Raw genomic sequence first — 12,824 nt, 5'->3', positions numbered from 1 at the left:
CCCAACCATGTAGTTTTATTGCTACTTCAGACCTTTAATTTTGCTACTATTATGGATTGTTACGTGAATATCTGATATGCAGGGTATCTGATAAGCAACTCCTGTGAAAGGGTTGTTATTCAACTTCTAAAGGGGTTGCAGCCCACAGGTTGAGAAACCACTGATCTAAGATTGGTGTCTTCTGTGAAATGGTTCTACATCAGCTTTGCTCAACAAATATGCTCTCACATTGAATTCCTCTTGCTGCACGGGCAAGCCCTGCACAGACCCCACATTTTCATCTGTAGCCCCCTTGTGGACGTGAGTCAACTTCCCAGTGATGCATAATGAGAATTTGGATTGGTAATGAAAGATTTTGTTTTGTCTACCATCTTCCAAAAGAATGTTTTACAAATAGTTCTCTTATCCTCTAATGTCAATCATGTCTGAAAACGAGTATAGTTGGTCTAGCATTTAGATATTTGGTATATTACATGAGTGTAGCTCCTTCACAGTCTACAGCATTGAATCCATATGTCAGCTCTGAGTTAGCCAAATAAGACACACTTGAATGCCTGGCAATGGTGGTGCACACTTTTAATCCCAGCATTAGGGATGCAGAAGCAGCAGGATCTCTGATCTCTGAATTTGAGGCCAGCTTGGTCTACAGAGTGAGTTTCAGGACAGCCAGGACTACACAGAGAAACTATGTCTTGAAAAACAAGAGAGAGAGACAGAGAGAGAGAGAGAGACAGAAAGAGAGAGACAGAGACAGAGAGACAGAGAGAGAGAGACAGACAGAGACAGAGAGAGAGAGACAGAGAGAAGAGAGAGAGAGAGAGAGAGAGAGAGAGAGAGAGAGAGAGAGAGAGAGAGACTGAGACTTGGTCTTCAGTGGGTCTCAGGTTCTTTAGCTACACAACAGTGTTGATAACAACCATCCCACAAAGATACTGTGAAGATAAAACGACACTTCAGAATACACAGTTAAGGGATAAGCATAGTAGCTCCTATCTTATTCTTGCTTTGAAAGTTGTTAATTTCTTGGAAAAAGAGAAATGAGTTTAATAAAAAATTAAAATATTGATATATTTATTCAAACAATTTTGTTCAACTTCAAGCTCTACTTTAGTCAAAATGGATCCTGTTTTTAATTTCTTTGAAGTCTTTCACATGGAAGATTTTGTATATGCTTAATGGGAAATTTGTTTTTAAGCCTCAATGTCTTAACAGCATTCCCAATAAACCCAAAATACTGAGAAGCAAGGATTATGATAGTAAAGAGAATAATTGTTTTTTAAAGGCTTTGCAAAGATGGATGTTGAATGAATTTTTTAAAGGTGGTAAAGAAAGATGTGAACACTTATAAATACACAGAATGGTTGGTTATTATTTTCAATACCATTTACAATGCCTTTAAGAATTCACTTGCAGTGTGTTTGTTTAGGCAATACTGTAATTGTCACCAGAGATATATTAGCTTCATTCCTTATAGGAATAATTCAAAAGCAATTTCAAATCATGATAAAATAATTTGGCATGAATTAATCACTTCAACAATTCCATCAATATTCATTGGTAGGTCATTAGGGCAAATACTAATTATGTTAAGCCCAATACTTACTGGCTGTCATATTTTTTATATTAATATCTTATTTATTTATAAACTTACAATGTATACAGGATTTTGAGGGTGTATCATCTTATTTAATCCACATACCACCTATGTGAATCATAGTGATGTTACTGTACAATGTTATAGACAAAATGATTGAACCTCAGGATGAAGGGGCAGTACACTGGATGAAATGATATAGAAATGAACTGTTACCTGCAAGTCTAGTTCTCTGTTAGCTATCACACCTTGGCTCTTTCTCACCGGTCCAACAACAGTGTTAGGAAGCCTTAAGAATTAGTGAGATATATATCTCTATATATGTGTGTGCTTATAAAGTAGGTAGGCAGAAAATTGGAACTAAAATGCTTTGTTGAGTACAGGGAAGAGATGTCAAGGTATCAGCCAAAGAAAAGAGATGGTCTTTAGGATGTCAGAGGAGAGGTGAGAAGTAGATGGACTTGAACATAGAGTTGGTTAGAGGCTAAATAACTGAGGGCATAAAAAGAGAACAACAGCCTGAGAGTTTTGGTGGTGTCAAGAATTTGTTAGTAGTAACATACATAGTTGTAGATAATGAATAGAGTACTCTCACTGGGTTGAATGGACCAATGATGGATAAGAGTGGGAAGTATTAAATGGTAGGAGTGTGTCCTTTATTCTCTAGGTATAGGGAACTTTGCAAGAACTCTGAGTAAAGGGGCAAATTGAAAAATAGGTATTTATTTGAGAATGGCAAGAGTGTACCAGGAAATCATGGATTATAGTGGATTATTAGTTGTCCATGGATTATAGTGACAAGCACATGATGCAGCTCATCTATTTGATTAAAAAAAATGTCCATGAAAATGTCTCAAGTGATATTTGTGTATAGTTCTGTGGAGCTTTTGCATAGATTTTAGGCTGCAAATTTCTACAAAGTCAAAACAAGTTATACTTATCCATTGTGTTCGAATCTATAATATTCTTCTCCCTTGGTAAACTGGATGAAACTCTCACCATTGTGATAAATATTTTAGTGAGGAAATGCTGTCAATATTATTAGCACAGCTGTCCATTCCTGCTCAAGTTAACCAGTGGCTGATACTGTGGATTATCTCTTCCAGGCATGTAATGGCTGCATCATATCCGTCGGAGGCCAGATTCCAAACAACTTGGCAGTCCCCCTGTACAAGAATGGTGTCAAGATCATGGGCACGAGCCCTCTGCAGATCGATAGGGCTGAGGACCGCTCCATCTTCTCAGCTGTCTTGGATGAGCTAAAGGTGGCCCAGGCTCCATGGAAAGCTGTTAACACATTGGTAAGGGGAGGAACAATGTCTCATTTTAATGTTCTCTTTTGAAGAGTCATAACCTGAATGTTAACTACTAGCGAAGTTAACTAGAGGGCAGGTGGAACGCGCGCCACGCTTAGTGAATTTACTGTAAAGTAGCTGTGTTTCCATGATTGCACTTAAATGCTGATTATAAATAGACAGCAGCATTCTCATTAAGATTCAGACAATGAAAAGAAGTTCAAACTATTTTTGAACTAGATTTGATATTTAGAATGAGAAACTAGGAATTTTATGTATCTTGGTGTCCAATTTACATTTTAATGGAGTCTTTTGAGAGGAGGAATAAAAAGAGTTAGGTTACCCCTTGATCTAATGATACAAGTCTGCATTTTTATTGCATATTTTAAACTATTCATACCCTTTGTGTTTTTTTTTTTTTCCCTATGAATTAGAACGAAGCACTGGAATTTGCAAACTCTGTGGGCTATCCCTGCTTACTGAGACCTTCCTATGTTTTGAGGTAAAATATTGTTTTCCAGAACAATGATTCAAAAACTGCGAGATACAGAAATACTTGCTGCATGCTAAGAACACTAGGCTTTGGTGTGCAGTAATTTGTTAATCCAGCCACAGTCTCTAAAGCAACACAGAAAGTTTGAGGACAAATGTTCAGTTTTTCAGCTTAACTTTTCTTCAGGGATTGATAACAAAGAGGCACTACCATCCTCATCTAGAAGCAACACAGCTAACAGACTTACCTTGCCAAACTAAAAAGGGACAGTTTTACTTAGAAAATATTAAAACACATACTGGAACATCTCTTGGCATCATCTATTTTTGGTAGTCAGAACTGATAGCATCTTTTTGACTACCATCATCATCTTTAGATAGTGCCTTTGTTTTGATTTTTTTGAGCTTTTTGAGATCAGGTTTTTCTAATAGATGAATTATGATGGCGAGGAACATGGGCAGTGAGGATCTTTTATATTAAACGTTGAAACTAAGTTCTATCATCAAAGGGAAAGTTGTGAATTATCACTTAGTCTCTTCAGATGTTACTACATGTAAGGAATCACTTCTCTGAACGGGGGATAATAAGAGAAACACAATTTGCTGTGCACAATTTGGAAGTGTGAATGGAATTTCAGATGGGATCCTTTCAAATAATGAGAAGTTTCAAAAAAAAAGAGGAAAAGTGCCCTTTTATTGAAATGACGTTTTGTGTAAACCAGTTTAATAATACTACTTTGAAGAATTAATGTAATTCAATTTAAACAATAGGCATGTGTTTAAAGAGGGTTGGAAGAAAGTCTTTGAATATTGCACGTTATATCTGTCTTTCATGTAGCTAGAGTTTTCCTGCCTGGCCCACAGTCAGGACAAATCTCTGTCACCTGCCAGTCCCACAGTCACTCAGACCCAACCAAGTAAACACAGAGACTTATATTGGTTACAAACTGTATGGCCGTGGCAGGCTTCTTGCTAACTGTTCTTATATCTTAAATTAATCCACTTCTATAAATCTATACCTTGCCACGTGGCTCGTGGCTTACCGGCATCTTCACATGCTGCTTGTCATGGCGGCGGCTGGCAGTGTCTCTCTCCCACTCAGCCTTCCACTTCCCAGAATTCTCCTCTCTCCTTGTCCTGCCTATACTTCCTGCCTGGCCACTGGCCAATCAGTGTTTTATTTATTAACATATTTGCCATACAGAACAGCCCACAGCACTTCCACTTTCCTGTGCTGAAGTCCTCGACTTCATTGCTTTAGCCAACCCCTCACAAGCCATAGAGCAATTGCTTCATGTGGAACTTTATAGTAATTAGAGAAGAGAAAGAAAATTACTACCTTTTCAAGGAGGAAGGAAGTAATTTTTCTCCCTTACTCCAATGCTTGTCCTTTCCTACTTTCCCATGTCATTTTGAAAGTGTCAAAATTTCAGAGTAAATCTATTTATGATACCATTGTGTCTTAGCTATGTAGAAGGAAGGACACACGTGAATACATTTCAGTCAGAGATTGCATATTGTTTTTGCAAATGTTACTGAAGAATCGATTCTATTGTTATAGAGGCTAAAAAAATGACCTGCCTTGCAGAGTGCCAATAGGTTAAGATTAGCCGTGGATCAAAAACACTGAAGAAACAGGGTGAGAGAAATTGTGTTCTTGACTGAATCCTGTTAACTGTCAAGGTCTACCTGGAACTAGGAAAGTATTGATGCTGTGAATCAGGCAGTATAATTCTGAGGCTTTACACCTGCTGGGAGCAGCAGGGTTTGGAGGGGGGCACTCCAAAAGTTTATTGACTTTTTACTTTGATTTATTGACCATGTGATTACATGGAATAAAAACTCAGTTTAGAAAAAAGATACCTTTCTTTCTTCTACCATATTGGAATTAGACATTGCTTGGACTTGTTCAATAAACTGTAATATACCTTACTTTTGAACTGGTAAAGAAAACTCACCTGCTTTTCTCTCCACCCTTCCCAGTGGGTCTGCCATGAACGTGGTATTCTCTGAGGATGAGATGAAAAGATTCCTTGAGGAAGCCACTCGAGTCTCTCAGGTAGTGTCCCGTTTCCTCTCACTGACTCTGACCAATTGGTGCCTAGTTTTCTACACAGATTTTGTGTTCACACGAAGTTGGTAAAATCACTTTCCATTCTTCTCCTCTCTGTGTACTTGTTTCTTACACATAAGAATGAAAAACTAAAAAGGAAAAAATAAAGGCTTTAGGTGATGACTCAATTCTTAGAGTGAGTGGATAAAAGGAAGACCTGTGAGTCTTTGATCACCCAGATTAATTTGTTTGGAGACTCTGGGAGTGTGAATGGCTGAGCACCCATGCTGGATGCTTAAGTATCTTGTCTTTTTCGTGAGTTCCACGCTGGTCAAGTTATTCCTGGGACTCCCAGTCTCCAGGACTATCCAGACATGTTTACCATTATCTGGTGAAAGCTTCCTTGGCTTTTAATTCTCACACCTGGGGATTGGCCTTAATCAGCCATGCAGCTTTATTAGTAAGTCCCCTCGCTCACCTATTGATTTCTTCTTCCATTCTAGCACACTGCATCTGTGAGTTAATAAAAATGTTTATAATTTTGTAGTGACTGAGACACCTTTCTTAACTGCCCCAAGCTTTTACTCCCTCCTTTGGTGTTACCTTGGTGTGCTCCATTTAAGATTTACCCAGCAGGGTTTATTGATTTGCAGACCTCGCACCATGGAGGATGAAAGTAATGTTTTCCTTTAAAAAGCTTTCAAAGTCTAGTTGGGTTAAAAAAAAAAAAGAACAATTCAGAGGAGAGTTTGATGTTAGGCAAGTGGAATTTGAAGGGAGCTGAAGAATGAAGTTAGAAGCATTTCAAAGTGGGAAAAGAGCATAGATTGTTCTGAACACAAGAACCTGGGCCCCTTTCCTCTGTGATAGCTGTTCATCAAGGATGCCTGACCATGGAGAATGTGGAGAAAGATAATGAGTGAGAAAACGTAAAATCTAAAGAAAGGAAATCATTGGTGTTAGAACTTACATTTGTATGGAAATCAATTACTTAAGGATATCTCTGCAATGGGTCAGTTAACTAACTTTTATACTTTAATATCTGTCCAAGATCCCACTTTGTTCCTTTAAAGAAAGGCCAGCAACTATACCCTATATTTGAGGAATGGGATACGGTTCTTTTTTTTTTCCTCTGCCAAGAATATTTCAGCCTCAGAGGACTGCCACTCGGTAGAAGACTTAATTTTATTTTTCTGTCAACATGTCAAATGAACCCAAACACGGCCACAGTTTTATAATAGAGATGTCCTTATGGAATCTATTCTAGTTCAAGTCTCTCCATCATGCTACAACAGAACCCATGATATTCAACTCTACATATTTAGAGTAAAATTAATGCTATACATTGTTCCTTTATTTACTCATTCATATATAGTAACTAAAAGATATTGTTTTGTTCTCACTATCAAAAGATATTCTCATGTAAAGATAATCTAGTAATTCATCTGTATTTATCTCTACATATTTACATATCTATGTATACATATACACATATAAACACATATACCATATTTGTGGCTATACTCCCCCCCCATATATACATACACTATCTGCACTCACAGATTTTCTTTGCTTGTACCATGAAAGTATGAAATAATTATAATTCGATACAAGTATTGCAATAGAGAAGAGGTGGGATGCTGAGGGAGACTGTAAAAATTTTGTTCAATTCTTGAGGAGGGATTTTTAAAGCTAATATCTGATAATTGATTCAGAGTTAATCGGGTTAAAGTCTGTTGTGTGAGTAGAAAGAGATAGCATATGTAAAAGGTTGAAGATGAGAAAGACCATAGGTTTTCTAAAACACGGATAAAGCATTCATTACATATCTAGGACATAAAATATGGCACCGACTGTACTGCTGTAGTACAGAAAGGATGAATTACAGAGCAAAACTGAATTCATGGAAAAGGGTTAGTGAGCTACTCTGGCAGTTCAGGGTGGAGATGGCAGTGCTTTGGAATGACACGGAGAATAATAGTGAAGGTATTCATTGAAGGGAATTGGTGAATGGGCAGAGGGTAATGTTGAAAGATTATGAGAATACAGAGTTTCTGACCCAGACAACAGGGATAGAGAGCCGTGATGTGGCTGAGATAACAAATGCTAGAGAAGGAGACAGTTTAGTGGAAGAAATGTATTTCATGTTAGAGCATTTGAATGGGACAGCCTGAGAGGAACCCAGATGGTGATGACACATGCGAAGGCAGAGAGAAGTGCATATTTAGAACTGAGGATGAGGAGATGGGTTAGTGAGGCCTGAGAGATGGCTTAGTGATAAAGATTATATATATATATATATATATATATATATATATATATATATATATATATATATATATATATATAATGCTCTTCAGGAAGACTTGAGTTTGGTTTCCAGCATACATGTTGGGGAGCTTCATAGGGATCCATCACATTTGGCCTCCACAGGCATGACTAATTTATGCACATATCCACACACAGACCCATATACATACACATACTAATATAAGGTAAAATTTAAAGGAAAGAGGATGGGTGGACATGGCAGACATAGAGACATAAATATTGACTTTGAAGTTAATAGCTTATCCTTTGAAGTGAAGCTTTGGAAATGGAGACAATCACAGACAGAGTAAGTACAGGAGATGGGGGCGGCTAAGACAGACACTAGATGGGTACCAGCATTCTAGGGCTTAGTGGAGAATAAAGGATGATGAGAAGCCTGGGGAAAGAAGTGTGAAACGTACCTTAAAATTTAAATTCTATTTACAGTGTTCAAGGAGCTATGTCAAATTTAACACATGCATAAGATGATGATTTTTAGCATAGTGGCCAGAATGGCTGAAAGAAATCTTCAAGAAGGTAGCACCTGGCCTAGGCTTTGAAGGTGTGCTGAAATATGAAAGACGACATTGAGGAGAAAAGATGAAGGGGCACATAGGGAAGATAGGCATGGAGACAGGTAAATGCAACAAGTGGTCCAGAATGCAGAATCCCAGAGCATAGGGGAGGAGACACATAGATTGGCAAGGTTATCGGGCATCCTCTTCATTGAGTGGGGAGGAAGCAGTGACAATCTGGGTATGGAGGGGCACCTCAGCATTGTCCTGGGGCAACGGGGTACAGGAAGCAATTCAAGACTGAAAAGCAGTCCAGAATACTGCCCAAAGAAGCACATGCTAAGCTTAATAAAGAAGGAGATTTGATTTGATATCCAGTTGCCATAGTCACACTCTAAAAGCAGGATGAGACTTTTCAACTTCAGACAACGGATTTCATCTTCACACTGAAAACAAACCAACAAACAAAACTGAACGTTATTACTCTCTTTTAAGCTTACTCGCATTTCTTAAACATTTAACTCACATTTTGACTAGGAAGTTGTAGTGTTGCAGAAGCAAATAAGGACAGAAAGAATCTAACCCAGTAATAACCTACAGGTACATAAAAAGTAGATGTGCACTGGTGATTCTCAAAGAAGGGAAAGACGCTACATTTGTCTCATCCTCTTTTCTCAAACTGGCTCAGAAACCGATATGTGGGATTTCAGGATTCATTTTCAGTTTGTTGAGCCCTGAGAGTAGTAGAAAAACATTTGCTCCTACTGTAAGCAGAACATGACCTCGTTCTTACAAAACAGACTGGCTAATGAGCGTCTGTTGTATGTTTGGCCTTAAGTTTTCTGCAAGTACTGCCTTGTTATTTACTCGAGCTACGCAGCTACCTGATATAATGCATGGAATTTGTACTCAAGGTTTTGCTTCTGTTTTTTATTTATTTGTTGTTGTTGTTGTTGGCAGGAGCACCCAGTGGTGTTGACTAAGTTTGTTGAGGGGGCCCGGGAAGTGGAGATGGATGCTGTTGGCAAAGAAGGACGGGTATGTACCCTCTCTCACTTTTCCTGTCTTTGTCTTTTCATCTTGTGTAACGGTAACGCCCGCGTTACTGTCACCCGTTCACCATGTCCGAGCGAGGGGCTGTGGATTAAAAAATAAGGGACAAGAGACAGCGGGTCATTTTCCTGACTTCTTGTAGAGGCCAGTTGGGATCTCAGGATTCTTGTGAAGTTATAGATATGTCCAGCACCAGAATCCAGTAATCTTTTAATCTCAATCCCATATAATTTTATTTTTAACTTAGGCTGTTTATCATTGATAACTGTTTGTCAAAACACCTTTTTCCTATACTTTCAAAGCCTCCAGTTCTACATATAGGTGCCATTTTGCAATTAAAATATGAAAGCAATATTAATCGAGCAATTTTATCACCAGCTTCTATTTTCATGGTCCTTTTTACATACACCAATTATAAAAGCATTAAATACAATCTCTATAGGATTTGAAGAGGTAACTTTAGGTAATACTTCTGAGTATTTTTATAAAATCTTAAAAAGAGGATCCTTTTTTATAGATTCCAAGTAACATTAATGTAAATTGCCAAATATTAACAATGTGGACCAAACAATTTACTTGTATTTTATTTACTGGAAAAATAATTTTGTAACCTCTTTATCAGTAAGAGATTATTATTTATGGGTTTATCTTAGCAACATTATTTAATAAGCTAACAACCCAATACATTTCAGGTGTTATATTTCTATAGAATTAAACCAAGAATTTCCAGAAAGCAACTTAAAGAGTAGAGCCAAATTTTCAGTAATGATCAACAGACAAGAGCATACCTAATATATAGTTCACAATTATGAATTCTGTTCCTTAGTTTATCTACCATGAGAATCCAAACATTTATTAAGACAATCAAAAGGACAGAACATCCTTTATACAATGAATAATTAATATCCCTGGAAGTTCAACAGCATTGACTTAGCATTCCATGTCTGACCGAAACCATTTTTCACCAGAAGTTGGGCCCGTTTAAACTTTTAGTTGCTAGTCCCTCTCCTGGACTCTGCTGGCTTGGTCCATTCTGTTGGCCTTGTGGCTCCACCTCCTGCTTTGGCATACCTGCCCACCCACTGCTCCGGGCTATCTCACACACTGCTGCTGCAGCATGTGCCTTTGACCACAGCCATACTGGACATGCAACACACACACACACACACACACACACATTTCTGTTTAAACTTTTAGCGTTAGTCCCTTCCTGGGCCTCTGCTCACTTGGAGCGAGCTGAAGCTGTGGCTTAGCTTTGGCTCCGTCCAGTGCCCAGGCTCTAGTGCTGGTGCCCGCCCGGGCCGCGCTCCATTGCAGCTCCACCTCTCACCGGCCTGTACCTGTCCGCCCGCCGCTCCGAGCTATCTTGTGCATGTCCACCACTGCCGACGCTGGGCGCGCGCGCCCCGCACACACAAACTCATGTTTAAACTTCCTACTCCCATGAAGGGACTACCTAATGAGTTATTCCCACCATAAGGGAAAAACAGAAAAACATTTCCCATGAAGGGATCCTAAATATTGAATTGTTCCCACTCTGAGGGAGAAATAAAAAGCATTTGAACCAAAATAAGCAAACAGACAGCAGAACTTCTAACCTCTGGGCTCTCTTGCTGTTCAGCCAGCAGCAATGAGGCCTACCTGCCGATTCTTTGTAATTCAGATGCTGCACTGCAGAAAGAGCTCAGAGTTTCAGCTATCCTGAAAATTCTACAATTGGAAAAAGTCTTTTCTTCCTCCATTACCACTGGGAAGAGGCTTCTCTCTTTCCTTCATCCTTCCTCTACAGGGCCCTAATCTTTAGGCCTAGTTTCAAAAAATTTTTCCCCTTTTTACCGGGAAAATCCTTTTTTCTTGATTAAAATTTTTCTCCCTTTTCTAATGGGAAATTTCCTTTCCTTCCCTCTTCTCTTTTGGGAAGATTTCCTTTTTTATTTAAAATCTTTAGCTGTCTTGCCCTTTCTTAACTTCGGTGCCTTCCTGCTTCAACAGTCCAATCAACTGACTGTGAGCTAGCTGCACCCATTTCAATTCACCCTTATCTTTTCTTTTTTTCTTTAAATTGCTGGCCAGCCTTACCTTTCGGGTGTCCATCAGCTCGTCCCTTCTTTCTCGGATCTCGGTAACGTCTTGGTAGAATCTCGGTAGGGACCTCCATTTGTAACGGTAACGCCCGCGTTACTGTCACCCGTTCACCATGTCCGAGCGAGGGGCTGCGGATAAAAAATAGAGACAAGAAACAGCGAGTCATTCGCCACAGCTGTAAGCCGGGTGCCAGCCGAATGCCGTTTATTGAAAGAGGGAGGAAACCTTAAATACAGGCTTACAGCACAATGGGAGATCCCCGGAGGGCAGAAGTTTGCTACTGAATGTTCTACATTCTTGCATCTAAGCTGTTAACGCCCAATATGCAGGATACACAAACAAGGAACTTCCCTAAAGCATTCAGGAGGGTGGATACCGGCAGGGAATTAGAATAGGGAGGACATCTGGTCAAGGTCGGCAAGCAGGCAACGGCTTTACTCAATATGGGAGGAGACCAGGGCCCTACAATCTTGAAACATTCACAGGTTAGAATTCTAAAAGTCATATGTTTGAACATAGTGGGGAAGCTGTTCAATCAAAACCACCACCACCACACAACCTCATCCCACCACCCACCTCCCTAATAACAACAACAAAAACCAACCCTAAAACCCAACTCTTGAAGTCCCTGAAGACTGAGTAGAAGTGTCATGGGTCTCTCCTTCCTCGAATTTCAAACTGTTAGCATTTCTCTTTGATGATATTCAGCATCAATTATCATCCCACACTTATCATTCTTTTTTGAATAGATCTTTCATTCTCATTTTCTTTTGTCTGTGGCATTCCTTTTATGTTTCACTGAGTGTAATAAAAACACTCAAATACTTTGCTTTCTAAAATTTCTAATTGAATCTCTGATTTTCTTCTCTTATTTCCCACTCTTCCCCCCGCCCTTTCATTGGATTAATAAGGGCAACCAAACAGAATTGTGTAGCCCAAACAATAACATAAAATTAGCTTACCATATCACATCTGGAATGGCTGCAACATTGAATGCTTCTGTCTTCAAGAAAGGGAACTGGAAGAGGGTTTCACTTCAATTTGCTGGTTGTCTTAATAAAGCAGTTGTGATTTATCTTGAATTGTAGTACTTTATGTTTTAGAGAGGGCATGTCATTTTATTTGCCTCAAGGATAAAGTAAAAAATTGGCCTTCATCTTCTGTTTTGCAAATAATTCAAAACACTGCCAAATATATCAAATCGTTTTTCCCCTAACAGATTAGCAGTCCAGAGTAGAGTTTTCTTATTTTCTCTTAAACTCATAATAGTTTCTGCTAACCATAGAATCTCATAATCCTGATTTGAAGCATTCAGAGATAATATTTCCAGTCTCCCGTCTGCAAGGACAGAATTTTTTGCTGAAACATCTTCAGAGGGTGCTCATCTGATTTTTTAAACTCATTGTTGACAAAGAGCACAGATTCCT

The 12,824-nt window shown here is 38.9% G+C and overlaps 1 protein-coding gene across 2 annotated transcripts in view; it reads left to right on the top strand.

The window, feature by feature from the left end:
* Cps1 (carbamoyl-phosphate synthase 1) overlaps positions 1-12,824 on the top strand; it is a 187,014-nt gene that overhangs the window by 153,011 nt on the left and 21,179 nt on the right. For both annotated transcript variants that reach the window (XM_059278327.1, XM_059278328.1), the window contains 4 exons: positions 2,701-2,895; positions 3,324-3,391; positions 5,365-5,440; positions 9,220-9,297. In XM_059278327.1, coding sequence (XP_059134310.1) covers positions 2,701-2,895; positions 3,324-3,391; positions 5,365-5,440; positions 9,220-9,297 — 417 coding nt within the window. The remainder of the gene's footprint in view (positions 1-2,700; positions 2,896-3,323; positions 3,392-5,364; positions 5,441-9,219; positions 9,298-12,824) is intronic.

This window comes from Peromyscus eremicus, chromosome 13, assembly GCF_949786415.1.
Source record: "Peromyscus eremicus chromosome 13, PerEre_H2_v1, whole genome shotgun sequence".
Taxonomy (NCBI): Eukaryota; Metazoa; Chordata; class Mammalia; order Rodentia; family Cricetidae; genus Peromyscus; species Peromyscus eremicus.
The sequence above is the reverse complement of the archived record's forward strand: the minus strand, read 5'-3'. Positions and strand labels throughout refer to the sequence as shown.